At 46.6% G+C, this 26,550-nt stretch overlaps 2 protein-coding genes across 3 annotated transcripts; both read right to left on the bottom strand.

Annotated features, from left to right (window-relative positions):
• Positions 1–4,235: 4,235 nt before the first annotated feature.
• On the bottom strand, positions 4,236–13,844 carry Abcf3 (ATP binding cassette subfamily F member 3). Of its 2 annotated transcripts, XM_005331057.3 has the most exons (21): positions 13,686–13,844; positions 13,315–13,462; positions 13,100–13,179; positions 12,557–12,603; positions 12,151–12,248; positions 11,929–12,051; positions 11,503–11,769; positions 11,126–11,206; positions 10,978–11,037; positions 10,847–10,903; positions 10,723–10,745; positions 10,554–10,609; positions 10,237–10,437; positions 10,070–10,146; positions 8,621–8,665; positions 8,409–8,541; positions 7,142–7,230; positions 5,324–5,415; positions 5,017–5,149; positions 4,777–4,864; positions 4,236–4,691 (listed from the first exon to the last, which is right to left on the bottom strand). In XM_005331057.3, exons 1-21 carry the CDS (start codon positions 13,756–13,758, stop codon positions 4,533–4,535), a joined length of 2,130 nt encoding a protein of 709 aa, XP_005331114.2. In that variant the 5' UTR covers positions 13,759–13,844; the 3' UTR covers positions 4,236–4,532. The 2 variants fall into 2 exon arrangements, with proteins under 2 accessions (XP_005331114.2, XP_040126141.1); XM_040270207.2 differs by lacking the exons at positions 11,929–12,051; positions 12,151–12,248; positions 12,557–12,603; ... (1 more) ...; positions 13,315–13,462; positions 13,686–13,844 and having other exon boundaries at positions 11,126–11,231; positions 11,503–11,740.
• Positions 13,845–15,810: 1,966 nt separating this feature from the next.
• On the bottom strand, positions 15,811–25,402 carry Ap2m1 (adaptor related protein complex 2 subunit mu 1). Its single transcript, XM_005331058.4, has 12 exons — positions 25,272–25,402; positions 23,172–23,288; positions 21,146–21,411; positions 20,009–20,091; positions 19,618–19,623; positions 19,285–19,420; positions 19,044–19,185; positions 18,453–18,572; positions 18,217–18,352; positions 18,019–18,116; positions 17,415–17,526; positions 15,811–16,418 (listed from the first exon to the last, which is right to left on the bottom strand). The coding sequence occupies exons 2-12, from the start codon at positions 23,243–23,245 to the stop codon at positions 16,284–16,286; spliced, it is 1,308 nt and encodes a 435-aa protein (XP_005331115.1). The 5' UTR covers positions 23,246–23,288; positions 25,272–25,402; the 3' UTR covers positions 15,811–16,283.
• Positions 25,403–26,550: the final 1,148 nt, after the last annotated feature.

Below are 26,550 nucleotides of genomic sequence, written 5' to 3'. Positions count from 1 at the left end.
TCAATCTACACAAGTTGCTCTTCACCACCCCTGCGGCACTAAGCAACACAGTGAGACCCTGTCTCTAAATAAAATACAAAATAGGGCTGGGGATGTGGCTTAGTGGTTGAGTGCCCTGGAGTTCAATCCCTGGTACCCCACCCCCCAAAAGTTCAAAGCCAGCCTCAGCAAGATAGCAAGGCCCTAAAAAACTTAGCAAGACCCTGCCTCAAAATTATAAACTAAAAAGGGTATCGGCTCAATGCTAAAATGCTCCTGGGATTCAGACCCCCCCCCCAAAAAAAAAAACTTGACAGTGTTCCAATGCTTCCATTTCGTTTCATTGTAAAGATTTTGGCTAGATAAACTACTCTCCATAGTTTGGGTAAAGTTAAAAAACTTGACCCAAACATGCTGTATCTCATCTCACCTCCTTTGTCCTGACCCCCACCCCATTAACACTGAATTCTGGTAATGGGTACCTTGTCTGTACTTTCTCCTTCAATGTTATCATCTATCTCAAATTTTCCTCAAGTATTAATTTGACAAATAAAATATTTTTACTAAGCATCTATTATGCTCTAGGCACTGTAGTAGATGCTATGATGAGCTGCCAAGACCCCTTCTCAGGAATGAAATACTGTTGCCCTCACTGCTGAAAGTACTAACAGCAGAAAGTTTTCAGCCGTCAGTCCCTTGCAGGTATTGCCTCAGCTGAGGAAAAGCTCTCCCAAGGTCATGCCTCCTGGTAGCAGCCAACATCCAAAGGCTGACAGCCTTAACTGAAGGGAGATTTGGCCCACTGCCCCAACTCAGGACAACTCTGCAGGGCTATCCCAGTTCCAGAATGTGGGGCTGACCCAGGTTCTCCTTGGGCCTGGATTGCTGCTAAAGTTCTCTCTCTCTGCTTGATTCTATTTCTAGGCCCTCCCTTCCATTCCTATACGCTGCATGCAGATATCTTCAATTTACTCCCAGTAAACCCAATCTGCAACAGGCACAAAAGATGTGAAGAATGAGTAAGCCACAGTCTGGCCCTCTAGGATGTCAAGGCAAAGCAGAAACTGTATCTTAATAACAGCCTGCAGCTCATAATGGGGGAAGCAAAAAAAAAAAAAAAGCAATAGAAGCTTAGTTGGAGGAGGGTGGAATTGAGGGCAGTTCATCACTCCAGGTTCAGGGACTTCTAGAAACCCTTCACTCAGGCTGTGAAAGCATTCCACAGCCTGGGGCCACCCTGCTAGCCTGCTGAGACTTCATACAGTCTCTGATATCCAGTCTCCATGCTCCAGCCTGATGCAGAGCCAAGCTGTGATGCTAAACTTAGCTTAATGATGGTCTGTCCAACAAATCTCAAGACAGTACCACCACACAGAAGAAAATAAGTCTCTAACTGGCATCTGAATACCTCATAGACTGGACTGAAGGCCCCATAGCCACCCATCAGGGGTAAGCCAGGTTGTCAGAGAAGGTATTGGTGAGTATGGTCTGGCCAGCAGAGGTAGGGAGGTCAGAATTTCGAAGAAGATCCTGTAGGGCTGGAGTTGTGGCTCAGTGGTAGAGCACTTGCCTTGCATGTGTGAGGCACTGGGTTCGATTCTCAGCACCACATATAAATAAATGAATAAAACAAAGATCCATCAACATGTAAAAAAAAAAAAAAAAAAGAAGATCCTGTAGACTGAAGCCTTTTACCCTGACCAGCTCCTGACTGACTAAGGGTATGATGTTGGCAGAGCAGCTCCAGGATCAGCAGTTGTGGAAAGACTGCTTCCCAACTGGCTGGCATCACTAGAGAAAGGGGTGGCCACTATGATCCAGTCTGGAGTGATCCAGGGCATCTTCCTTCCGTCGGATTCCTCTTTGTCCACTGTTTTCTGTAAGAGAGCTGGCTGACACTGCCATTTTTCCATCCCTTAAGACAACTCTCCTCTCATTTTCAAAAACTAGTTTTTCTCAGCACTGTAATTCATTTATGCCACCTTCCTGAAGGCTGGCACTTCCACACATACAGGCTCTTCATGTCTCCTTCATGGATTTGGTAATGTGGAAGCCAAGTTGGAGGCCATCCAGCACTGCCTCCTACCCTAGAAAGCCATTTTCTGATGGGGCCACACAGCCCTCTTGAGTGGGGGTACAATCATGAGGCAGCCTCAACGACTACAGTTTGTCTTCCTGTCAGCCCACTGGCCTAGCTCTAGAGGAGAAACTTACAGAAAAGTTGACATCTTTTCCCATAAAATAGTCCTTCAAATCAGACTGGTCAGACATGAGCCACTTTCTAATTGCCTGTGTATTGTGCTTGATGGCAAATCCTTACAATAGCTGGTGGGTAGCACACACCTGTAATACCAACAAGTTGGGAGGCTGAGACAGGAGGATTCCAAGCTTGAGGCCAACCTCAGCAACTTAGTGATGAGACCCTGTCTCAAAATAAAAAGGGCAAGGGACGAAGCTCGGTGGTAAAGCACCCCAGTACCAAACAACAAAAACCTGAGTAGATGTTAAGGGATTTGTTTGGCTACCCAGCTTCTATTGTTGGCCTGTTTGTTTAGCAATAAACAAAGTAGTAGATGCTATGTAGTAGATGCTATGATGAGCTGCCAAGATCCCTTCTCAGGATCTTGGCAGCTCATCATAATAATAAAAAGTGAGCTTTAAAAAAAGTGAGCAGGGCTGGGGATGTGGCTCAAGCGGTAGGGCACTCGCCTGGCATGCGTGCTGCCCAGGTTCGATCCTCAGCACCACATACAAAGAAAGATGTGTCCGCCAAAAAACTAAAAAATATTAAAAAATTCTCTCTCTTAAAAAAATATTTAAAAAAAAGTGAGCAATAAAAAGTGAGCTTTACCTTTATATTCAATTCCAGCTTCAGTGATTTGGTGTGCAAAAACAGACTATGTCACACAAGCTCCCAATTGTATTTACCAGGTCCCTAAAGTAATTGGAAGAACTCCTATGGAGGTTCACAAGCTGGGGAGGCTCTGGGGCTGAAAGTCTGGCAGACATGTTCTCCAGATGGCTCCCTGACTCATCTATCTGCAGGTCTGAAATCGGAAGAGAATTTGGGGGGCTGTTACAAAGTTCTCAGGAGTGCCGAGAGTACACATGGCCAGAGACATAGCTGGAGGAACACCTCAACTTCCAGGAGAGGGAAGCTCAGCAGCCCTTCTGTCAGCTCCCTCAGTCTGTGTCTGTTCTGTGGCTCAATAGAGCCTTCCTGCCTTTATTTAGTTAAAAAAAAAAAAAAAAGCCTTTATTTATTTCTATGTGGTGCTGAGGATGGAACCCAGTGCCTCACACCTCCAAGAAAAGCTCTCTACCAAGGAGCCACACCTAGCCCATCTGCCTTTATTTATTTACTCCCCAAAGGTTTCTCTCCCCTAGCTATACCTCAAAACCCTCAGTAGCTTGAAGTTTTCTTGGTTGAACTTTGTGACTACAATTTCCACAAGGCTAGCCAGTTCCATCTGCTCACTGTTTTTTCTGCTGTCATTGAGTAACATCTTCATTTTAATGTCTTCTGCTTACCAATTACACATAGCAGCTAAATTCTTCAACAACATTTACAAATCACAAGACCGTAATTAAACACACACACACACACACACACCTGCTTTTGAGATGTGTCTCTGTTATCTAGGCTGAACCCAAGTTCCTGTGTGCTGAACTCAAGCAACCCTTTTATCTCAGCCTCCCAAGTAGATGGCACTCCAGACGCAGGGTGCTGCACTGGCTTTCCCTCTCAAAGAACAGTTAATTTGAAAATGAAGTGTCCTAGTTTTTCCCATTAGATTCTGTTCTCAATTCCTTACTTCTAAGGTCTCTCCTATATGATTAAAAGAAAATTAAAAAATATGAAAACACTGATGCAAAATGGAGACAAAGATAGGCCAGAGAATCCTGGAGAAAGCAGGCCAGATTTCAGAATCCATCTGACTCCTAAGCAGCAGGGGCTAAGACAGCGGAGTCCAAGATCCCTTCAGCTGAGGCTGAGCCCAGGCCAGGGTATAAGCACCACATGATACCAATACACTGCCCTTCATTCCACCACTCAGCCTACCCCCAGGTCAGGCAGATGACCTTAATGCCACACAAGACTCAATGTCTCTTCCGAGGGACACAATTGGTACTGCTATTGTTTCCTCTGTGTGACTGATACCAGTGTCACAGAAAAAGACCAGAGTGCCCACACCCTCAATAATATGTAACCATTGCAGCCCTGAGAGGGAGCAGTAGAGATGAGGCAAAGGAGATGCAGGGGATAATTTAATTTACATAGCAGCCACTTGGGCCCAGCCACTTGGGTTAGTGAGGGTAAACAACCCTAGAGGGTACCCCCACCCCCTTCTGCTGGGATATAGTCCTTACAGACCCTTGGATGGGGCTCTCCACATTGTGTAGAGAATGCTCCAGTCAAAAGGAAGAGATCTTGGAATAAGGCTGTCCCCAGGTAGGGGGAAGTCTGTGGCCTGGACGTGATTGCTTAAATGGTGGCCCAGAGATCTTCAAAACCAGTCCAGGTCCTGGGCATAGTCCTTAGCCTGGTGGCCCTAGAGAAAGCCCTCACGGCGAAATTGTTCCTGAAGGAGGGCTCGGTACTGGTCAAATCCCCCCTCAACCCGGGTGACGCCGCCTCCTTCACACACCCACAACTCTCGGCACACAAGCCGGATGAAGCGCTCATCATGGGACACCAGAATCACACCACCCTGAAAAAGAGGACAGGCAAGAGGTGCTCAAGGGGAAAGCAAACTGAGAAGTAGGGAGTGGTGGTAAGGGTGAAAGCATACTCACCCTGAAATTGTTTAGAGCTCGGCCCAGAGCCTCAATTGTCTCCATGTCCAGATGGTTTGTGGGTTCATCCAGAATGTAGAAGTTGGGACTGGAAGGCAGAACCCAGGAAGATGGACAATTATGTGATGAAGGGGATGGTGGGAGAAAATGCATCCCTCTGATACAAAGACGAGAGGATCATTTTCTATTCGGCAAAAAGGGAAATGGAAAGGGCAAAAATACTAGAAAATCAGGGCTCACCAGGGCATGGTCATCTGAGCAAAGGCCACCCGGCTCTTCTGGCCCCCTGACAAGCTTGCAACAGGGCGCATTGCCAGTTCTCCAGAGATGCCATACCGGCCCAGCTGGTGACGATATTCCTCCTCAGGTCGCCCTGGAAATGTCCCCTCTCATCAGGTAGGGTCCTGACCCAACTTTGTCCCTAAATGCCCATTGCCTCTATATGCCTGTGTCTTATGCCTAGTCTTGAGTATGGCTGCTCTATACCAACCCCTAGCCGCAGAGGTCAGCCTGAGCCCTCTTGCCTCAATTCAGATCCCTAACACACCAGGAAACTTGCGTGCCAACAGCTCCACAGCACTGACATTCAGGTCCAGCTGCTCCACGTGGTGCTGGCTGAAATAGCCAATCTTCAGATTCCTGCAGACAGAAATGAAGATGCAAGGCAATGACTATGAAAAAGTGTATGTGGCTAACCTCCAGGACATATAAAGAACTCAAAGAAACACCACCCAAAAACCAAATAATCCAATCAATAAATAGGCTAAGGAAATGAGCAGACACTTCACAGAATATATAACTGATTAACAAACTTATGAAAAAATGTTCAACATCTCTAGCAATTAGAGAAATGCAAATTAAAACCACTCTAAGATTTTATCTCACTCCAGTCAGAATGGCAATTATCAAGAATTCAAGCAACAATAATTGCTGGTGAGGATGTGGGGGAAAAAGGTACACCGATTCATTGCTGGTGGGATTGCAAAATGCTACAATCACTTTGAAAAGCAGTGTGGAGATTCTTTAGAAAATCTGGAATGGAACCACAATTTGACCTAGTTAAATTCCTCAGTCTATAACCAAAGATCTTAAAATCAGCATGCTACTGTCCTGCAGCCACTTCAATGTTTGTAGAAACTCAATTCACAATAGCTAAACTGTGAAAACAGCCTAGATGCCCTTCAATAGATGAATGGATAAAGAAACTGTGGTATATACACACAATGGAATATTAGTCAGCCTTAAAAAAGAATGAAATCATGGTATTTACAGGTAAATGGATGGAGTTGGAGAATAACATAGTAAGCAAAGTGAGCTTATCTCCCAAAACCAAAGGCTGACAAGTGGATGCTGATCCATAATGGAGGTGGGGGGAGGGAAGAATGGAGACACATTGGATTGAGCAAAGGGGAGGAGGGGAGGGTATGTGTGGTAGGGTGGAGGATAGGGGGTGGGGGGCGGAAAAGATGGTGGAATGAGATGGACATAATTACCCATATGTATGGGTATGATTGCACAAATGGTGTGACTACATCATGTACAACCAGAGAAATGAAAAGTTGTGCTCCATTTGTGTAAAAAAGCAGAATTAATTAAAAAAAAGAAAGAATAAATAAATTTGTGAAATTCCATTGCTACAGCGAGAACGTTCAAACAATATACTCTTAGTATGGGAAACTGCAGACAAGTATTTTGTAATACATGTTAAATGTTTTAAGAGAAACTGATATAATGTATTATCTGTACAAAATGTGTGTTGATTTAAAAAACATTTTCTATAATTTTATGTTTCCAGTACAGTTCTAGCTTCTGGTTTATTTTTTGTCTTCCTTTTTGCCAGATTTAATCCTTATGATTTGTCCCGTCCCCCTCCCCCCTGATTTTTTTAATTGGTGCATCATAGTTGTACATAATGATGAAATTTATTGTTCCACATTGATACATGCACACAATATCACAATATAATTTGGATTATTCCCTATTACTTTCCCCCTCCCTCCTCTTCTTCCACCACCTCGTCTTTTCTCTACTGATCTCCCTTTGATTTTCATGAGATCCTCACCCCCTACTTCTTTTTCTTTTGAAAAATTTTAACTCATAAAACATTCCTTATGCATTTTAACCAATGCTTGATCCTTTTTCTTTTACTCTATAAAACTTTATGGATATTTGTAGTCATATACTACCTTTATGTGATGACAATATAATTCTACTAATAAGAGAGGCCTTAAAATGTATTATATTCCTTTGGCAACTGTAAGTCAATTAAACTTATTGTCTATTATGCCCCCCTCCAGAAAAAAAGAAGTGTAAGCAGTGTTGAGTGTATATGAATGCGTACATGTGGTTAGTGATGATACCTTACCTATGAGCATGTCTGATGCCTCGAACAGGTGCCAAGTCCCCCATAAGTAGCTTCAGCATGGTAGACTTTCCAGCCCCATTCTCCCCAACCTGTAAGTAGCATAGGAATGTTAAAGAGCGCACATGAAAGAACACAGAAAGGAAGGAGATGAGAAGGGGTCCTAGGCTGTGCCTTCCAATATCCCCCCAAATTTCTTTCTTTTTTTGCAGGGATAGGCAAGTACTCTACCATTGAGTGACATCCCCAGTCCCATAAACAAAAAACTATTTCTCGGTAGCGCGCTCGCCTGGCATGCGCGACCCGGGTTCGATCCTCAGCACCACATACCAACAAAGATGTTGTGTCCGCCGAGAACTAAAGAATAAATATTTAAAAAAATTCTCTCTCTCTCTCTCCTCTCTCACTCTCTCTTTAAAAAACCAAAAAACCAAAAACAAACAAAAAAAAAACACTATTTCTCTAAAAAACTAAAACCAATACTTGAGTACTTACTAAGTGCTAGGATTTAATCTTCCCAATAACCAAATGAGGTAGATGCTACCAGCTCCCCTTTTATTTTTTTATGGTACCAGGGATTAAACCAAGGGGCATTATACATGAGTTACATTCCCAGAGACAGAGACTTGCTAAGTTACAAGCTGGGTAACTTGAGATCCCTTGCCTTGTTTTTCTGACTCTCTGAGATTACAGGAGTACACTATTGTGCCTAGTTTGTTAAGCACTCCCCACCTCCCACTTTTTTTTGGTACCAGGGATTAAATTTAGGGACACTCAACTACCGAGCCACATCCCCAGTCCTATTTTGTATTTTATTTAGAGACTGATTTGCTTAGCGCCTTGCTTTTGCTGAGGCTGGCTTTGAACTCACGATCCTCCTCCTGAGCCTCTGGGATTACAGGCATGCACCACCGCGCCCGGCTTGTTATCTCCCTTTTAAGGAAGAAGACATTGCTTGGTAACCAAGCTAGGGAATGGTATAGTCAGTCAGGATTGGAAATCTGATTCTGAAACCCATGTTCTTGCTTCAACAACCCATGGTTAACTTAGAACTGAGACAGAAAAAGTACTGCTCTGAAAAACACCACATGCCAGGCTTCTAAGCTCTGTAGGTAGCTGTATGAGGCTAGAGTATGAGTACTACAATGTCCTTTGCCTAGACCCAACTCCTATGCCTGTGCACTTCCTTCTATGGCCTCAGGATGGCCCAACCCGCACTTTCTGTGGCGCAAGAGTTGCAGCTCAGGGAATAGACAAACAGTAACCATACCACACATATGCGGGACTCAAGATCGGCTGAGACAGACAGACGACTGAAGATGATGTGCTTAGGATCATAGTAGAAATCCACCTCATCTAGCTGCAGAATTGGTGGTGAGAACTTCTCAAACCCATCAGGGAATCTGTAGGAGGTGTGGGTGTGGAGCATTGGGTAGCCAGAAATAAGGGCTTCCCCACCAGCACCCCCAGTTTAGCACTCACTTCATCACAACCTCGGATTCTTTGTCCACAGGCTTCAGCTCAGGTCTGAGGAGAGAGAGAAAATGAACTAAATTATGATTTTAAGAAGTAACTTTATTATGGCTTGGGGTATGGCTCAGTGGTAAAGCTCTTGCCTATCATGTGCAAGGCCCTGTGTTCAATCCTCAGTATCCAGGCAAAAATAAATAAATAAAAACGAACTTAAAAAATAACCTTGTTCCTCTTGCACAAGTAATATAAGCTCAGAGAAAACTTAGGAAAATATTGTAATCCCCAACCCAGTTGATATTATTTTAGAATACATTTTTCTAGTTCACTATCTGCTGAAAAAGATTCACCCTTTTTTTTTTTTTTTTTTTAGCTTTTAAAAAAAATTACCTTATTTATCAGTGCTAGGAACAGAACCCAGGACCTCACACATACTAGGCAGGTTTTCTACCACTGAGCTATATCCTCACCCCCCTTTTGGAAGTAGTTTCTTCCCATATGTGGTACTGCGGATTGAACACAGGGCCTCCACACATAGCAGGCAAGCACTCTACCACTGAGTCACATCCCTAGCCCCTATTTTTTTGTAGTCTTTTTTTTAAAAAATTCCTGGTTAATATATTATGATAGGTGTTTAAATGTCACAAAGTTCTAAACTTTTATGAACTTAATCTTCCTCCCAGAACTTCTAGAAAGTCTACTTGAGATTAAAATCACAAATTACAATATCATTAGTCATTAAGGAAATGCACGTCTAAACCACTTCACACTCACCAAGATGGCTAAAACTGAAGAGTTAAGAATAAGTGTTGACAAAGATGTAGAGAAACTTCAATTCTCATACATTGCTGGCAGGAATGTAACAGTGTATGTCCTTTAAAAATGGTGTGGCAGATCTTCAAAAAGTTAAACATGAAATCACCAAGTAAACCAGCAAATCCACTCCTAGCTATATGCCCAAGTGAAATGAAAACATGTTCACACAAAAAGATTGAACACAAATGTTCACGGCAGCATTATTTGTAAAAATCAAAATAGGAACAACCCAAATGTTCAACACCAGATGAATCCATAAACAAAATATGGTATATTCACAACAGAATATAATTCAGCCATTAAAAAAATTGTACTGATGCATGCTACAACATGAATGAACCTGGAAAACTTTCTAGGTGAAAGAAGCTAGATACCAAAGGTCACGTACTGTAGGATTTTTTTTTTTAATACAAAACATCTAGAATAAGCGAATATGTAAAGACAGATTGTAGACTAATGGTTGCATAGAAAAAGGCAAAAATCAACCCTTTAAGAGCAGTGTAAAATATTTTCCGCTTTCCTGCAGGGAATGAAGTCAAAGTTGCCTGCCAGCCAAAGAAGACCTGGAACAGGAGGGCAAAGATAGCCTGCAAAATGAGGAAAGAAATGAAGAAAACAGGGTCTGGCTAAGGACATTGTACTCACAACTTCTCCAGCATCTTGAGTTTACTCTGCACTTGAGAGGCCCTATTGGCATTGTAGCGAAACCGGTCAATGAAAACCTGCAGGGGGAGGGCAAGGATTGGTCAAACTCCCTTGCTACCCACAACTGATACCATGGGATGGGACTCAAAGCCCTGTGTGCCCCACACCTGGATGTGCTGGCGATACTGCTGCTGTGCCTCATATTCACGCTGCTGATTAAGCAGCCGTTCCTGCTTGCTCTTGATGAAGGTCTCAAAGTCTCCCCGATAACCATCTAGCCGCTGACTGTGCAGGTGGATGATGTCTGTGGCAATGGCATTCAGGAAGTTTCGGTCGTGAGAGACGACTAGGATTGTGGAGGGCCATGTCTGAGGAGTCACAGGACAGCAGGCCCAGTTTGGGAGGGTAAACAGATCCCAGGCTCCCAAGTGTCTTAGAGGCAGACTTTCCCCGAACCCACTCCAGAGCCTTTCCCCAAATTCACCTGTAGATAATTCTCCAGCCACAGAATGGCTCTTACATCCAGCATGTTTGTGGGTTCTGTAGAAGAAGTAGGGGGCACACACTTGTGATTAAAGGGCTGTAGAACTAGGAAAAAAAGATGTTATTACCTGTCCCCACCTTGAAGTCAGGGTGACCCATTTTAAACTCACCATCTAATAGCAGAAGATCTGGCCTATGAAAAAGAATACATGGCATGAGGTTTTATATCAGTGACTCATTGTCATGTTTTAAGACCCATCCTCCCTAGGCTCAACATGGGTTCAGAAGACTCACCTAGCAAACAGGGCCCGGGCCAGGGCCAGTCTCATCCTCCAGCCACCTGAGAACTCCCTAAACAGAGACACATTAGTGGTATTAATCAGAGTCAACAATGTTGAGAACCAAGAATGGCAAGCATCACTCACCGGGTGGGCTGCTGCTGCATTTTAGGAGTAAAGCCAAGTCCAGCAAGAATGACTGATGCCCTAGGAATGAAGAAATTTAAAAAACCCAGTTGGAACACTTCACAGGAGGGAAAGGTAAAATATAATGAGGAGGAGGAATTTCAACTACCTGGCAGGTGCTTTGTCAGCCTCAATCTCTTCCAATTTGGCATAGATTTCAGCCAGCTGTGCAGCTTCTGGACCCTCTGCCCTGGAAAAGAGAAAGAGCAACCAGCCTAAGTTGAGGCAGTCTAGGAAGATGCCCTGTATCCTATATAGTTTGAAAACAGGCTACTTGTTGCTTTGTTGCCAGAATAGGAGTAGAACACAGGAAGACTTGCCCAAAATATTGAGTCAATGGGTGCTGAAAGAATGAGGGCTTCAGAGTCCCACAATGCCATGTTCTAAGCTCTGCTAAGCAGAAGGATGAACATGCAAATCAAGGACTGGGACAGCATGGCAGGCACTCTGAAAAACAGCTTCTGCTAGGTCTTCCCTAAGTCTCACCTGCCAGCAGCAATCTGGGCACTGAGCTTACGCTCCCGCTGTAGCAGGTCCTCTCGCACACTATCACTCTCCAGCACACTCTGCAGGGCAGGGGTGTCATCTCCAGCAACCTCCTGCTCTACATGTAGCAGGGAAATGTGGGCTGGGACCCGCAGGCTCCGGGTGGCCAGCATCTTCAGCAGTGTTGTCTTCCCTAACCCATTCCGTCCCACCAGTCCATATCGGCGGCCCCATGCCAGGTTCACATCTGCCCCAGCCAGGAGTACCCTACAAGAGTGGTAGAAAGGAGATTAAGGGTGTTTTAAAAACAGGCACATAGCAAATAGAGCAGAATCCTACATTGTTTTAAGGCCCATTTCATCTCTCCAAATTCTCCCTACATTGGAAAAAGAAAAAGAATGCCACCCCATATTGCCATTCTCTCACCTATCTCCAAAAGACACATCAAAGTTCTCAATTCGCACATCATAGGACTTGTTCTTGCCAGATGATTCCAATCGACTGTCCTTTCTGCTGCCCGCCTGGCTGGCTGATGCCTCTTCTAAGACTCTTTAAAATAGATAAGTGTATAGCTTTCAGTGCTCCCAACCACCCATCGTCACAATAGACTGCTCTGCTCTCCTTCTGAGCCCTTCTTCCTAAACTCACAGTGGGTTGCTGGTCTTCAGGGTGTCCTTCTCTGAGCGCTTCTCCTGCTTTGCCTTCAGTCGGGCCTCGGCCTTTTCTAGCTTCTTCGCATTCACTGTCTAAGTAAATTCCAAACACAACCATTTCACCCTAAGGTGTAGGCTCAGAAAGAGATGTTCTCTCAGAAGAGACAACATCTCAAGTAAACCCTCACAAGTTACTCATATTGAATAGACTCAAAAGTTCACAGAAAGACACAATTAGAAATTCCCCCCCAAATCATGTAGGTATGATATACATGACAGTTTAATATTTTGATATAACTAAAAAAGAATTTTGAAAAATCCCCCCAAAGACACTGACATTTGGATAGCCAACTCCTATACCCACCACAGACACAGCTCCCTCCCTATCACTTTCTCCTCACCGAGGACTGTTCCCTCTTTAGCAGTCCTGGAAGTTTGGTGTCACAGTCTGTAAGTGAGAAGAAAAAGCAGTCACCTTCTCCCTGAGGGAAGGAAAACTAACATTTTGAGTGATCAACAAGAACCTGGTATGGACACACATTTTTAAGAAAGTATTACAACCCTGGAGATGAACAGCTATGATTTTCTCCAAACTAAAACCTCCCACAAATCTCACATATAAGGATATAGGCACTGGGGCACATAAACAACTCTTTTACTACTTACTGATCAATAAGCTGCAAAACTGGGGAAATGACATCAAATTTGTCCAGCTCCAAGACCCATATACTTCCTACCATACCTAACAGCTGGGAGAACCCTCCAGTCTTATTCCCATCATCACAGGCTCTTTTGCTCTCATAAACTAGTCAACTAGCTCCTACAACTCTTGCCCTGTGAAAAAGAGACGGAAGGAGTCCTCCAAGCTGTAGGGCACAGGTGGCTGGGGGTGGAAGCTGCATAAAAGACAGAGGGCGGCTAGTTCAATCTCCCCTCACTCTCACCGTAGTTCTCCGTTATCTTTGACAACTGGATAGGGGCGTCCAGTAGCACCTGGCTACTTCCCTGGCTCTGTGGCTCATCCCTGCAGGGATAGGGATAGAAAGCGCAGTTAGGAGTTGAGGGAAAAGCTCTACGGCCATGAGACCTCCCCGCAATTCTTGTCTCCGAACCGTTAGCCTCCCTTCGCCCCCATCGACCCCTATTCCTTGGCACATACAGGCGCAGAGTGTTGTACATGCGTTGGCACACAGCTCTGATGCCCGCGTCATCCTTGCTGTCCCCGGAAACCTCTTGCAATAGTTCTCCCACAGCTTCTACCAAGTCATCCACAGACTCGAAGTCCGCGCTGCCGCTGTGCAAAACGCCTGGGCGAAGAGTGGCAGGATCAGGTACACAGCGGTCGGGTGGACATACAGTATCAGGGCTTGAATCGCGACCCCAGTCCGCGCTCCAGACCCAACCGCCCCCCGGGACAAGAGGTCACTCAAGAGGAGAGGCCTGGTAGCGGTCTCCAACACTGCCATCCCTTACTCTTCCCCCGCGACCTCCAATTCGGCCTCATCAGCCAGATGATTCGGTTTGGCTCACCAGTCACGTAGTCGAAGACCTGTCCGTCAATTTCTGGGAACTCGCTCCGCAGGATTTCGGCACAAGTCGCCATGTTCCAGTCGGAATCCCGACCGCGCAGTCGCCGAGAGACCTGTGTCTAGGCCCGCCCCCTACCCTTCCCCCAAATCTCGCTCCTCCTCCCACAGCGCATGCGTAGCAGTGACGTAAGAAACGAGCCGAGGGCGCGGAATCTGTCGGGCGGCAGAACAGGGCTGGCAGGACCGCGCGCAAGCGCCGCTCCCAGTTTAGACAAGCTTCTTTCTGCGCCTGCGCAAAACCTACTGTTGCAAGATTAGCCATGTGTACAGTTCTCACAGCCTTTTGGGAGGTGGCGATCCAGAAGCGAGGGGTGGGGCAAGTGCCCTCAAGGTTTATCAGGGCGCAAAGCATGAGTGGTCTTGCGGATGGGAGTCTTTCAATAGGAAGACGATCGATAAAAACCTAGCAGAAATCGATGTTTTAAGCGTTCTTCGAATGGCTTATACAGTTGTATGTCCAGGCAGGTCCACATTGGAACCCTCTGAGAGCTTTGCTGACTCATGCCCGCCCTGCCCTCTCAAGAAGCCCCAGGCTCAGTCTTCTGCGTCCGCTGGTTTTGTTCCAGTCTGGCTGTTCAGGTCAGCCAGGTGCCTCCCCCCCCCCCCCCCCCTGGCACGACCCGCCCTCCCAGTTTTACACTTCTTGACAGTGTAGTTGACCCTTGAAAATTGTGCCAGTTCTTTCACCACCCCAGGGCACAACCTCATACAACCCCAAAGGAAAAGAAAACCAGATAGACACCACAGACGGTAGAAGTTCATGGTATTTATTCCCGACCTACACCCACAGCAGGCTTTCCTGCACCATGAATCTCAGTGTCAGTAGAAGGATATTTCTATTCAGATTCCTCAGGTAGAAGTTAGGATTCTGTCCTTACATGACGCTACTGTTTGATATTTTAGATAAATATTCTTCCAACTTGGGGCTCTAAAATTGGCACCTAAAATTACATCTTTATCCATTCATCGTTATTGATTAAGTATGGCCACAATGAGGAAACATTCCTGATATTTAAAGGTTTAAAAACTACGGTTCCTCTCCTTTTAATAACCATTTTACAGGAAATACAAAGAGGAACAAAGTGACCCTGGGGGATACAACAGGTAACTTCTAACAGGAAACTACAGAACTCCAGGTCCTCAACAAAAGTGAGCGCTGAGGGGAAATGTATGGATTTTAAGACAAGATGCATGAACCAACCACAACTGATCATAACTGGACCCAGATACAAGTTATGGAAAATTTTGTAGGATATCTGGGTTAAGTGAACATATACTGGATATATCAAGGAACTGGCCATGAGTTGATCATTGCTGAAGCTTGGTGATGGGACATGGGGATTCATTACATTATTCTATTTGTTTTAAATTTTCTGTTAATAGATTCGAAGTTTAAAAAAAAAATTAAACAAGAGAAAACTAGAAAGGGCAAATCTGCTCTTTTACCTGCCCCAGCATGCTGGCAAGATATGGGACATTCCCCTAAAGGACTAGCTCACCACATTTTTCTTTGCAGGGGTGGAGGTATCCAGAGGAATTTTCTAAGAGACATGGAGAAAATAAAATCTTTCCTTTCCTCACCCACCAAGATTCAGAAAGCTTGGCTAAATAGTAAAAGGATGGAATAAGAGGTCAGTTTCTCAGGATGGCTATAGACCAAATGAATCTACTACTCTTGGGGAACTGGGGGTCAGGTGCTTACTCTTGAGCCCTTTGCTTCTTAGAGAAGCCAGGAGACATGGACCAACACCAAATAAGATAAGGGGTTGGAAGGCCTGCAGGGGACTCATAATTGTAACAAGGAAAGAACCTTGAGAGTATTCAGAATAGAAAATTCTACTCAAAACAGGCAGAATAAGAAAATGTGGGGCTGGGGTTGTGGCTCAGTGGTAGAGCAATTGCCTAGCATGCTTGAGACACTAGGTTTGATCCTTGGCACCACATAAAAATAAAATAAAAAGGTTATTGACTCCACCTACAACTAAAAAATATTAAAAAAAAATATGTGGGAAGTCCTACTAGTTTCCCTCCCCCTGTAGCTTCCACATCAACACTTAGCCAAAAACTCCGCTCTACAGAGTTTATTGGGTTTATAACTGGACGAAGTCACACTTGTACAAAATGAAGCTCACACTATCCCAAAGCAGAACAGGGATTGAGGATTAGGGATCCGTTACTGGCCTTTGGGGGAGCTCTGAGGTGAGGGGCAGCCAACCCTCCCACTCCAGAGGTGTGGCCACGGGGGTGGGGAGGAAGGGGACCCACCTGGCTTTGGTCACAGAACTCAGCCTGGCACTAGGCCAGGATACACAGATGAATTAGGAAGAGCAGGAGTCCCAGAAACCACCCTGCCCAGGGAGCCCAGGGACTGCTCCACCAGTCCCACTTGCGATGCAGTTGGTTCAGACCTAGACTCAGGGGCTGGTGCAAAGGGAAGGCAGCAAAGCAGAAGGGAGGAGACACTGATGTGTGGTGGCTGGGGGCGCCTGGACCTGCAGAAGAGGGTGGGTAGGAAGGTGGGCTAGCTGCCACTGGACAGCTAGCAGCGGGTTTCATAAATGCCGCTGCGGCCAATGTACCGCACCCATTTGATGACATCATGGTCGCTGTAGTTCAGCTTCGGTTCAAACACCTTCAAGTAGCGCACCTTGAGGCCAGAGGGCGCAAATGGCACCTGCGCAGGGAATAGTTCCAGTTAGGACTGTGGTCTTCCTCTCATAGCATTTCTCTGAAAAGTTCAGTAGCTATGCCCTACCTCATTTCTACTATAGATGTTTGAATGGCCGGGGTCCTGAAAGAATATAGGGGTGGTGGGGAGCCCTCTAAGTAACATTGCTAAAGAAGAGAGCATATCCAAGAGTAACTAGCAATAATTTTGGGTGTTAAGTCAAGTGCTACCTGAGATAACTTGAATAAATTCCTTTAATTAGGAGGAGGCAGCAGCCAGAGAACTGCATTAGAACATACTTATTCTGCTCAATATTATGTACTTGAAAAGTAAGGTGGAGAAAATTATATGTCTAACACACGCAGAGTCTGCTCGTTGTCCTGTCTGTAAGGAAACTTGCTGCCTTACTTGAATTCACATTTTTTTAAAAAAATTTAATTTAAACAGGGGGGACTGACCACTGAGATATATATATATATATCTAGTTTCTTTTACTTTTTAATTTTGAAACAGTGTGTTTAAGTTGCTGAGGTTGGCTTTGAACTTGGGAATCCTTCTGCCCTCAGCCTTCAGAATCACTGGGGTTACAGGCAGGTACCACAGCATCCACTTCTTACCTGGCATTTAAACAATTGAAACTTTTTCGCAACACACTAAGAGAAATCAAAATATTTTTCTCAGGGGCCGGGATTGTAGTTCAGTGGTAAAGTGCTAGCCTAGCATGTGTGAGGCACTGAGTTCAATCCTTAGCACCACATAAAAATAAAGGTATTATGTCCATCTACAATTAAAAATAAATAAATAAATAATTCCCCCCCCCTCAGTGTGAATAGCAATTTCTACTAAGATTCTTAAAGGGAGAAGAAATGGTCTATGAGTTAAAGTCACTTCTTCCCTCTAGGTCTGTTTTCTCATCCCTAAAGTACAGAGGTTGATCTGAATCATCTTTCTTATCTTTCCCAGCATATCCCACCATGGTGCTAGGCCCCTTCTCTGCCATACCTCAAAGTTCATGGAAATAGGGGGTCGAGCCCATTTCTTCTTGTCGTTGGTGGGCAGAAGCTCAATCTCTGCACTGATCTGCGATTCCTTCATGCCTGCCATGCGCTTGATCCTGGGAAAAAAGGAGCAATGGGTAGCAAGTACCCATGATAGCTTGGAGGCGTTTCAAAGGGGGATTGCCATTTCAAACTGGGTGAGAGCCAGGAGCTTATGGGAGGTGCCAGGACAAGGAAAAGTAGTCAGGACCCTGAAAACCACTTGCTGTGGAACCTTGGGTATGTTATTCCTTTAGCACTCCAGGTTGCACTTTCTGCTTAGACAAATGGGCAAATTATCCCTTGCCCTGTCTGTCTGTTTTACAGACATATTACTAGGGCAACTGAGAAATGCTAAAGCCTTTTGGAAAAATAGATGTAAAAAGAACCCAAGTGTAGGCAGACACACAAGCCGAAGAGCTAACAGCACAAGCAGAGGCTCCCAGAGAAACAGGCACCATTTTTCTTCCCGCTCCACAATCCACAATGGATAGGACAAAAGGTGAAACTTAAGAAGGTACATTATAGCATCTAGAGAGCAGCTGTGTCCTCCTGAAAGAAACACTCACTTCCACACAATGGCGTTCTCACTGGCCTTGTACTTGGCCTTCCCCTTCATGCAGATCACCTGCACCCCACTCGTGTTCAGGGGGGTTGGAATCCTCACCTAGAAGTGACACACCCGTCAAGCTCTGTCAAGCCCTGACATATACTACCTTTATTTCTGGAGACAAATTCTTCCTCCTCCCCAAGCCCCTTGTCTTCACCTCAATCTTCTGGGCCAGCAGTGACGGCTTAAAGTTGGACTTGATGACCACCTTGACCTCCAATTTTGTGCGTCCTACTTCCCGCACAAGGGGGATCACCCGGAAAGGAAGGATGATGTCCTTGGTGGTGCGATACCTTTAGGGTTGGAAAGTGAGGTTGGCAATGAAAGCCTGTTCCACTCCTTCCCCCACCTCCAGCCAGCAATACCCGCTGCCTCCTCACTGCCCAATGGCACCTCATAAGCTCAAATTCTCCATCTGGTGGAATGAAGCTGATGCTGCGTTCAGAGTCAAACTTGCTGAGTCGCACACACTGGTGGAAGGTACAGTCATCAATGGCAATTGATTGCTTTCCGCTACAAGCAAAAGAGCTCTCATTGGTATAGGAGAAGTGGCAGGTGTCAGGCTGGGAAATCTTACTACTCCAGACTGACACCACAATCTCAGGACACAGTTTTCTGACTCAGGGGTCCCTGTCCCAGAGTTTGGGAAGAGAGGGAGCTTTGCAAACTCATCATCTCTAGAGCCCTGTTGCTTGGGACATGGGTGTTTCTGGCACACTGGGCAACAGCTGTCAGTATGCATCAATGGGAACTTGGTCAGTATGCATCAAGGGGCCAAACAAGGAGTCTGCTCTCTAAGGAGAGTAGGCTAATGGCAACCCCTCGTTTCTTATTGCTGATGTCAAGAGCTATCAGCTAAGTATACACTTAAGAGAGTTTGCAATTATAGCAGAAATGAAGTCCAGAAGGAAGTTGGTCCACCAAGCCCCAGTGAACCCTTCAAAGCCCACTGCCCTTTCCCTCCAGTTTCCCTGACTCAGGTACCTCTTGCTTGTTTCATCGGCTGTGCCTTTGCCCTGTTTTTCAATGACAATCTTGTCATTCATCCCAAACTTGCATTCAGGCATGCCACTCAGGTAGCTCTTCATTACCACCCGGCCTGATACATGGGCACTCAGCACCTGCCCTGGTGACAGAACAGATAAACGGGAACAGCTGAGTCAAGCAGGCAAGCTCAGAGATCCTGCCCTGGCCTCCCTCGGCTTCATCATGAGAGGGCCCTCACCCTGTGGGGACATGAGCAGGTTCACACTCTCTAGAACATCCAGGAAGAGTTCATTCCGGCGATACTTGATGCCCTCCCGCCGCCAGCCGATCTGCCCAGTCACCTGGCTGGTGATCTGGGACTGCTCTTCTTTTGTCTACATAGAGGTAAAGACAAACAGCAATGGCTTTGCTCCTCTCTCTTTTCAATCATTCTATCTCTTCCCACTTCACCCTCATCCCACCTCCCTTCTAGGCCTCTCCCTGTAACCCATTCTTTCCCACAGGTCCCCATGGGGCAGGGCCCAGAGAAAACAGAGTAAAGCCCAAGGGCAGAAGCCAAGGAACAACTTACCTGATGCTGGAGGACACAGGGCCAAAAAAGGTTCCCACAGGAAGCCATAGGGGAGACAGAAAAAGAGAGAAGGCTATGAGGTTTGGATCCTATAGGAGGGCCCAAGTGCTCTTCTCCTGAAGAATACCAGGCCTCCAGAACAACCTTCACTCCCCTGTCCCCAGCCCAAAGGAACTGCTTGATCTGTATTCTTGGTAAGAGATGCTGAATTGGCTGCCCCTGGGGTGGAACGACCACACAAGGCAAAAACAGGCTTGCTGTCATTGCAAGAGGCTCAGGCCAGGACTTCCTGTCTAGGGCGGGCTCATGAGTCAGCTTGGACAAGGCTAGGCCAGCTGGGCAGAAGGGAGGTTGGGCTCCACCCGGCCTATGGTCTGTACAATGCAAGTACCTGACTCTTGATGCCCTGCTGTGTGATGAAGGTTTTCAGTGCGCCTGTCTCTGAGTTCTGTGGGTAGCCAAAGTCCAGAATCTCTGCAAAAGGAAGGGAATTATTAGCCCCCGGACAAACCTATAGTCACTTTCATTCAAGTTTTCCTGACCTGGGCATGTCTGGTTAGCACAGCTCCCTAAGACTATGTGGAATCATTGCACAAAGTATTCCACCTTTGTAGCATTTACTCTGTGATTTATAATTCATAAAAAAATCAAATAAGGGGCTGGGGATGTGGCTCAAGCGGTAGCGCGCTTGCCTGGCATGCCTGGGGTGCTGGGTTGGATCCTCAGCACCACATAAAAATCAAATAAAGATATTGTGTCTACCGAAAACTAAAAATAAATATAAAAAAGGGCTGGGAGGAAGTACCGAGGATGTAGCTTAGTGATAAAGCATTTGCCCAGCATATACCAGGCCCTGTTCAATACCTAGTAATATAAACAAACAAACAAATGAACTAGGGGTATAGCTTAGTAATAGAGTGCTCCTCAGTTCAACCTCCAGTATCACCACAAAAAAAAATAAATAAATAAAATTAATAAAACCCCCCATTTTTTTTCAAACAGAGAAGACAGAAAAAAAGTCAGTGGGTCAGAAGTGAAGAAACTCTGTACCCCTATTTTTTCCTAGAAAACAGATGCTGAGAAGGTGGAAAAACTAACCACCATACCCTACAGGTGAACAAGGAAACAAAGGGCACTCCATGAGGCTTGTAAAATCTCACCCTCCCACATGCTCCAAAGTAGCTGTTGAGATGGAAAGCTGCGACAAGAATGAACTAAGGCTCAAGTCACAAAGAAGAGAGGATGAATTTTGGAGGCTCAGCCACCAAACCGGAGTCAGGCTCTTTAGTCCTATGAAAACCAAAACTTCCCTGCCCCCACCTGCTGGCCTATTTCTGTGTTCTACTTCAGAGCAGTCTTTAAGTCTGGATTTGAACTGGCTTCTCAAGGATAGAGATATCCTAGCCTGAGAGATCAGGTATGCAGGAAACAAAGTTTAGAGTACACTTGGGCTTCAGATCTGCTCCAGTCTCTAGGTCATACCCAATTAGGTTCATTCCCACAAGGCCCACCACTCCCCCAGCCTTACCATCCAGCAGCTCATATATGAGCACAAAATTGTTCTTGATGTTTTCCTCACTGATCTTGCCAAAGTAAGCGGCCATTACGTCACACATCTTATAGAGGAATTCGAAGACCATGGCAGCATTGACATTTTGCTTGGTGACAGCTGCCAGCCAGATGTTGGACCGCTTAACATGGAAGAAGCTGGTGCGAGCGATGTTGGTGACAGGGCTGCGTACCTGCTGCCGTGCATGGATAACATTGACTCGAAAGGCATCCACTGCATTTCTCCTAAGGGAAAAGGGTGCATAGAGCCTGCTCAGCACCCAGGAAAACCCCACCCCATGGGAGTCAACCACAGCTGTTAAAAGCCCCACCCTCCACACTGCTGAAATATGACATGTATTCTAAAGCCAACGTCTAAACCATTAGGGTGGTTCCCTTCTTATGGCTTCCAGTGGGGCCATTGCAAGAGGGTCTGGATTAGGCTAGTATCTGATAGCCATGAGAAAGAGGGAAGTCAAGTGGCAATGGCAGAAAGACAGATGTAATATTAATAAAGTGAGGTTCCTCAAGTTTAGAGAAGTATGTTTCTAACTCCCAGGCCTGGCCCCAATTTCCCACCTATACTTAGCTACCACCTCTCTAGCACCTTCCCAGTAAGCTGCATGCCCAGGAGAGAAAAAGACCCTGTTTCATTTCCACTACTGAGCCCACTAATGGAGAAGGTAGACTCCTCCAAGAAGTTGGACAAAGCCAGTTTGACTTCAGAGAAGGCTTTTATCTACTGGGTAAGAAGTATCAAGGAGCAATGAAGCTATGCCACTCATTCTTGTCCAGTATACAATTCCAGAGCAAGCTTAACTTGCTGTATGAATAAAAAACGATGAAGGAAAAAAAAATGATGGGGGGTTAGGGCCCCCCACCCACCTGTACCTGGGCAGCAGCTTGATATGCCGCTTACCTATTGCTACGGCAGCCAATGAGATGGGATGAGAGAAATGACGCCAGCAAGAAGAGGAGAGTGACAGCAACGAGAGAGAGGGTTAGACACATGACACACCAGGGAGGGCAGCACACACCATGAGGTAGAAGCAGACAAGACAAGCAAGGGTAAAGAGCATAGCAGGGCATGCAAGGTGGCATGTAACCTGGCCTTGACTTAATCGTGTAGCTCAGCCATACCACCAAACCAATAGAGCCACAAAGGCCGGGCCAAGCCAGCCCATCAGCTAGGGAGCCAAGATGCTGGGGTACTGCAATAGGCCTGTGCTGTGACTATTTATCTCAAGCTCTTTGAGGAAGAAAAACAGGTAGCAGAAACCAGAAGAGCCCAATCTCATTAGAGCTGCTGAGGCTATGTAGTTCTCAGTCAGAAAGAAGACATGCAGGGTGGGGCAAAATGAGAAATAAGGCTGTGGCTCCTTCTTAAGGTCTGAGGGAACCAGAACATGGCACTGTCCTAGAAGCATGGCCTCCCTGTCCCTTCTTCAGTGACCCAGAGCGCGCCTTGAGCATGCTTACAACCTCTCCCAGGAATGACCCAGAGGAAGTGAAAACAGCTGAGTCAGCAGCCCAATTCCTCCTGAGAAAGGGAGTGGGAAAGGATTGCCTGGAGAGACTTTTAAGAGAATCCAATGAAGGATCTCAATGTGAAAAGGGCTTTAAGAACAAGATTTAGATTAGCACCTCAAGCCTGGCACTAACTCCATTCACTGGAGATATCTCCCTATTCCTAAAAGGAGGAATTGACCTGTCTAGGTAAAAACACTTATCTCCAGCAACCAGAACTGTAACTAAGGAACAATGGGAGCAGGAAGGGCAGGAGTTCCTTCATTCCACCGGTCTTGCCTAGCATCCAGAAAACAGGCTGCTAGGCCAATACCACCAGACCTAATAGGAACCAGGCTATATCAGCTGAGCTTCCAGGATGCAGCAAGGGGTGGGGGTGGGGGCCCAAGTCAAACCTGTTGGGATAAGACCTGGTTCTGCATGCTGGGGCTGAGAGGGTGGGGTAGGGGGGACATAGCTGGCTTAGCCAGGGGACTCACCCGATGTCATCTCGGTAGACCCGGGAGATGAGCACCTCCCCCTTGTGATTATAGATGAATAAGCCTCCAATCATGGCGGCAGCTCAGTCTCCTCGGCCCATCGCTCTGAGAACTGACCTAAGGACAGGTGGGGGTGGGGTAAGGGAAGTCTTCAGAACCCTTGCAAATGTCCACTGTGGGGCTGAACAGGTCACTGGCTCGCTTTTTCCCTGACTCAACCCTCTACTAAGTGACCCTGCAGCCCTCTCAGGCAAGCCCCTCCCCTCAGCTAAGCTCCAGTTCCTGTTTATTCCACAACAGGATGGAAGAAACAGACAAGGGCTCAGGATTCTAAGGCCATCTTGACCCTCCCTTTTCTGGAGTCACCCCCACCCTCTCTTCACAGTGCTGAGCTCACCCCCACCCTCTCTCCACAGCGCTGAGCTCAGCAAGGATCCTTTTCAGCCCCCTTCTGTGCAGACTCAGGCTCCAGCCAGTGAGTCACCGAGAAGGCCTGCCTGCGGCTGCAGGAATGGCGGTAGGAATTACTCCAGCTGGCTCAGGCCTGGTGCCCCCAGGCACAACCTTTAGAGCACCAAGTCTCTCAGACTCCATTACCCTTCTAAGAAGGCAGCAGAGCCTGAACCTCCAGAGAAGTCTACACATTCCAGGAAAGGGTGTGGGGGTGGGGGTGGGGAAAGAAGGGAGGCCTTAGGCTCTGATGAGAACCAGGAGTGTGACCAAAGCAGGCACATCTCTCCAGGCAGTCAGATAAGCAGGCAAAGAAGCAGAGGGAAAAGGTCCCAGCACTAGCAAACCACCTTCAGTGACCCAGGCTGCTTATTATAGTGCCCAGAACCATCCTCCTGCTTTGGGAAAAGTTCCAGAATTCAATAAAAATGAGGGTGTGTGTGTGTGTGTGTGTGTGTGTATGCAGATTCATAAATTGATCCTTCTAGCTGAAGTTGTGATTCTAAACCTACCAAGCACTTTTGGCTGAGTGCTTATAAGCAAGGGGCAGGATATCAGAATTATTATACAAATATATATATACAAATTATTTGGGTCAAACTAATTTAGACTGAGAAAAGGGGTTAATTTGGTTCTAGATTTCCTGGATTAGCCCTGGTATTAATTTCACAGGGGGAAGCTTAGCAGACTTTTCTAAAACTGGAAAATAAAGCCTTTTACTGTGGCTGTCACCATCACCCAGACTAGTGAGAAATCTCTCAAGTGATGAAAACATTTCCATCCCTGAGTTCTAAAGAAGGTGAGAGAGGAAATGCAAAATGCAGGTAAAGCCCTGGGCAAAGAACCAAGTCTAAAGGTATCAAGTGGTAGGAAGTTCTGGGCACTGGAGAACTAGAGGTGGGGCTCTGGACAGGAACATAATATTGAGTTAAGAGACTCGGCAGCAGTATACTCGGGTGAATCCCACAGTTGCAAACAGAGCTGGTGGGGCCCCTAAGGATTGCGATACGGCAAAGGTCAGGGCTTTGAAGAGGAAAAAACAGCAAGGAGAAGTTGACAGTGGCAAATACAGGAAAACTGGAGAGACTGGCCCACTTTGAGCTTTAGGAACAGAAACATGAGCTGATGGTGGGCTTTTCGCTAGGGAAAAAGACATCGTGGAAAGAGATGGTGCCACGGGGTGCGGGGGCTGTCACAAGCCTGAGGAAAAAGAGCCGCGGGGTGTCACTGTGTGAGACCTGTCACCGTCCAAAGAGGCATTACAAAGAAGTGTCACTGTCTTGGGAGACGGAGAAATTGTCCCTGCGCCGAGGACAGGTGTACGCTTTTTCTTTTTTTTGGGGGGGGGGTCACCATCCTACTCAGGGGGTGCCGCGTGGCGTCCCTGCTCTGGGAGGATTCCGGTCCGTCTCCCTTTCACTAGAGGCGCCGGATGGATCAGGAGGAGGGCGCCGCTCCCCGCCAGTCCTGCAACCGCACCCCAAGCACCCCCGCCCCGCCGTCAGCTCCCTCCCGGGTCTGAAGGCTGAGGCCACTCCCGGGTATGGGCAGCTTTTCACTTAGCGCAGTGCAGGGAAGGGCAAGGCTGAGCAGCGGGACAGGCAACCCGCGGAATTCTCCCCACCCAGTGAGGCCAAATCCCCAGCTCACCTGGCGTCTGCGGCCCCCCGCTCGGCCGGCCCAGCCACTCTCCGGATCCCAAGATGTCCGCCCGCCCCCCTGCTCGCCTGCCCGCTGCCTCGGCTTTCACCGCAGTGCTGCGGCCCCGCCCCAGCCCCAGCTGCGCCTGCGTGCCCGCCTCCCGCGCAGACTACAAATCCCGTCAGGCCCCTCGGCCTTCGCGTGGACAGCTCCGAGCGCCCCAGGCTAGGAAAACTACAACTACCGACTGCCTTTGAGAGAACGCCCCCGCCTTCGGGGATTAGGCAGGCACTACCCAGAATACACAGTCCAACACACGGCGCTCCTCCCACTCTGTTTTCTTACTGAGCATCCCGGGAAGTGTAGTCTTTGCAGTTCCTACTGTTCCTATTTCGATATTTCCGGAGAGCCTCAGAGGATTAGTGCCGTTTGCTGAAGCCTGTCTGTTAATTTCGAATTGCTGTAGGGCCCTTTCTGTTTCCAGAGTCCAAGGACTAACTGTCTTCACTTTACATACAAACGCAAAACTCGACAGAAGTGTCAGTGCTGAATTTACTGCTTTTTAATACCACCTGTGATTCTCCCATACTTTTCTCTTACTTGTTCCTTTTCCTGGGGATCAAAACTCAAAAAAGGGGAACGGGAGAGAGGAGGCAAATTTTGGAAGAAACTAGGAAGAAAACTTTAATGTGTCAGTGCCCTCCTCAGCTATGCCTGTGTGTGTACCTTCTAGTGGCAGGCAACTCTTTTATATATATATAAATTTATTTTAGTTGGACACAATACATTTATTTTAATTTATTTTTATGTGGTGCTGAGGATGGAACCCAAGGCCTTGTACATGCAAGGCGAGCGCTCTACCGCTGAGTCATAATCTCAGCCCCAGGCAACTGGGGCTTAAAATCACAGGTAACTTGTACTTGTTGGACATGGGATTCAAAATTCCCTGATGAACAGAATTAATCTTCGCATCTGACCTGAGAGAAGACAGTCAACCATGGAATCTGAAATACCTGCCTGGATCTGAAGAAAATCTGTTTGCCTTTCTCTCTCTCCTATCTGAATTATAATCCCCCCCCCCCCCCCACACACACACACGATAGCTTTTCTTCACTCTTTTAAGGACCCAGTTCTTTCATGGGCTTTAGTGGTAGTGGGCGGAGTCAGTTCTAAATCAGGGTGGGGGTGTTGGGTGCTTCTGGATTTACAAGATGGATTCCTGACCACTTTGCTATAAATGTCATAACTCAGTAATACAGCTTGGGAAGCACATAAGTGTTGAAAAAAC

This window comes from Ictidomys tridecemlineatus, chromosome 3, assembly GCF_052094955.1.
Source record: "Ictidomys tridecemlineatus isolate mIctTri1 chromosome 3, mIctTri1.hap1, whole genome shotgun sequence".
NCBI lineage: Eukaryota > Metazoa > Chordata > Mammalia > Rodentia > Sciuridae > Ictidomys > Ictidomys tridecemlineatus.
The sequence above is the reverse complement of the archived record's forward strand: the minus strand, read 5'-3'. Positions and strand labels throughout refer to the sequence as shown.

Excerpts from the sequence above, each read along its gene's own strand:
- Ap2m1 (XM_005331058.4), bottom strand. The coding sequence starts at position 23,245 with ATGATTGGAGGCTTATTCATCTATAATCACAAGGGGGAGGTGCTCATC. Across the intron at positions 18,353-18,452 it reads GGAGAATTTGAGCTTATGAG|GTATCGCACCACCAAGGACA; the intron begins GTGCCATTGGGC and ends CCAACCCTAAAG. Across the intron at positions 16,419-17,414 it reads CTATTTCCATGAACTTTGAG|GTGCCATTTGCGCCCTCTGG; the intron begins GTATGGCAGAGA and ends TTCCCTGCGCAG.
- Abcf3 (XM_005331057.3), bottom strand. The coding sequence starts at position 13,758 with ATGGCGACTTGTGCCGAAATCCTGCGGAGCGAGTTCCCAGAAATTGAC. Across the intron at positions 12,604-13,099 it reads AAAGATAACGGAGAACTACG|ACTGTGACACCAAACTTCCA; the intron begins GTGAGAGTGAGG and ends TCTCACTTACAG. Across the intron at positions 10,904-10,977 it reads ATGCAGCAGCAGCCCACCCG|GGAGTTCTCAGGTGGCTGGA; the intron begins GTGAGTGATGCT and ends GTCTCTGTTTAG.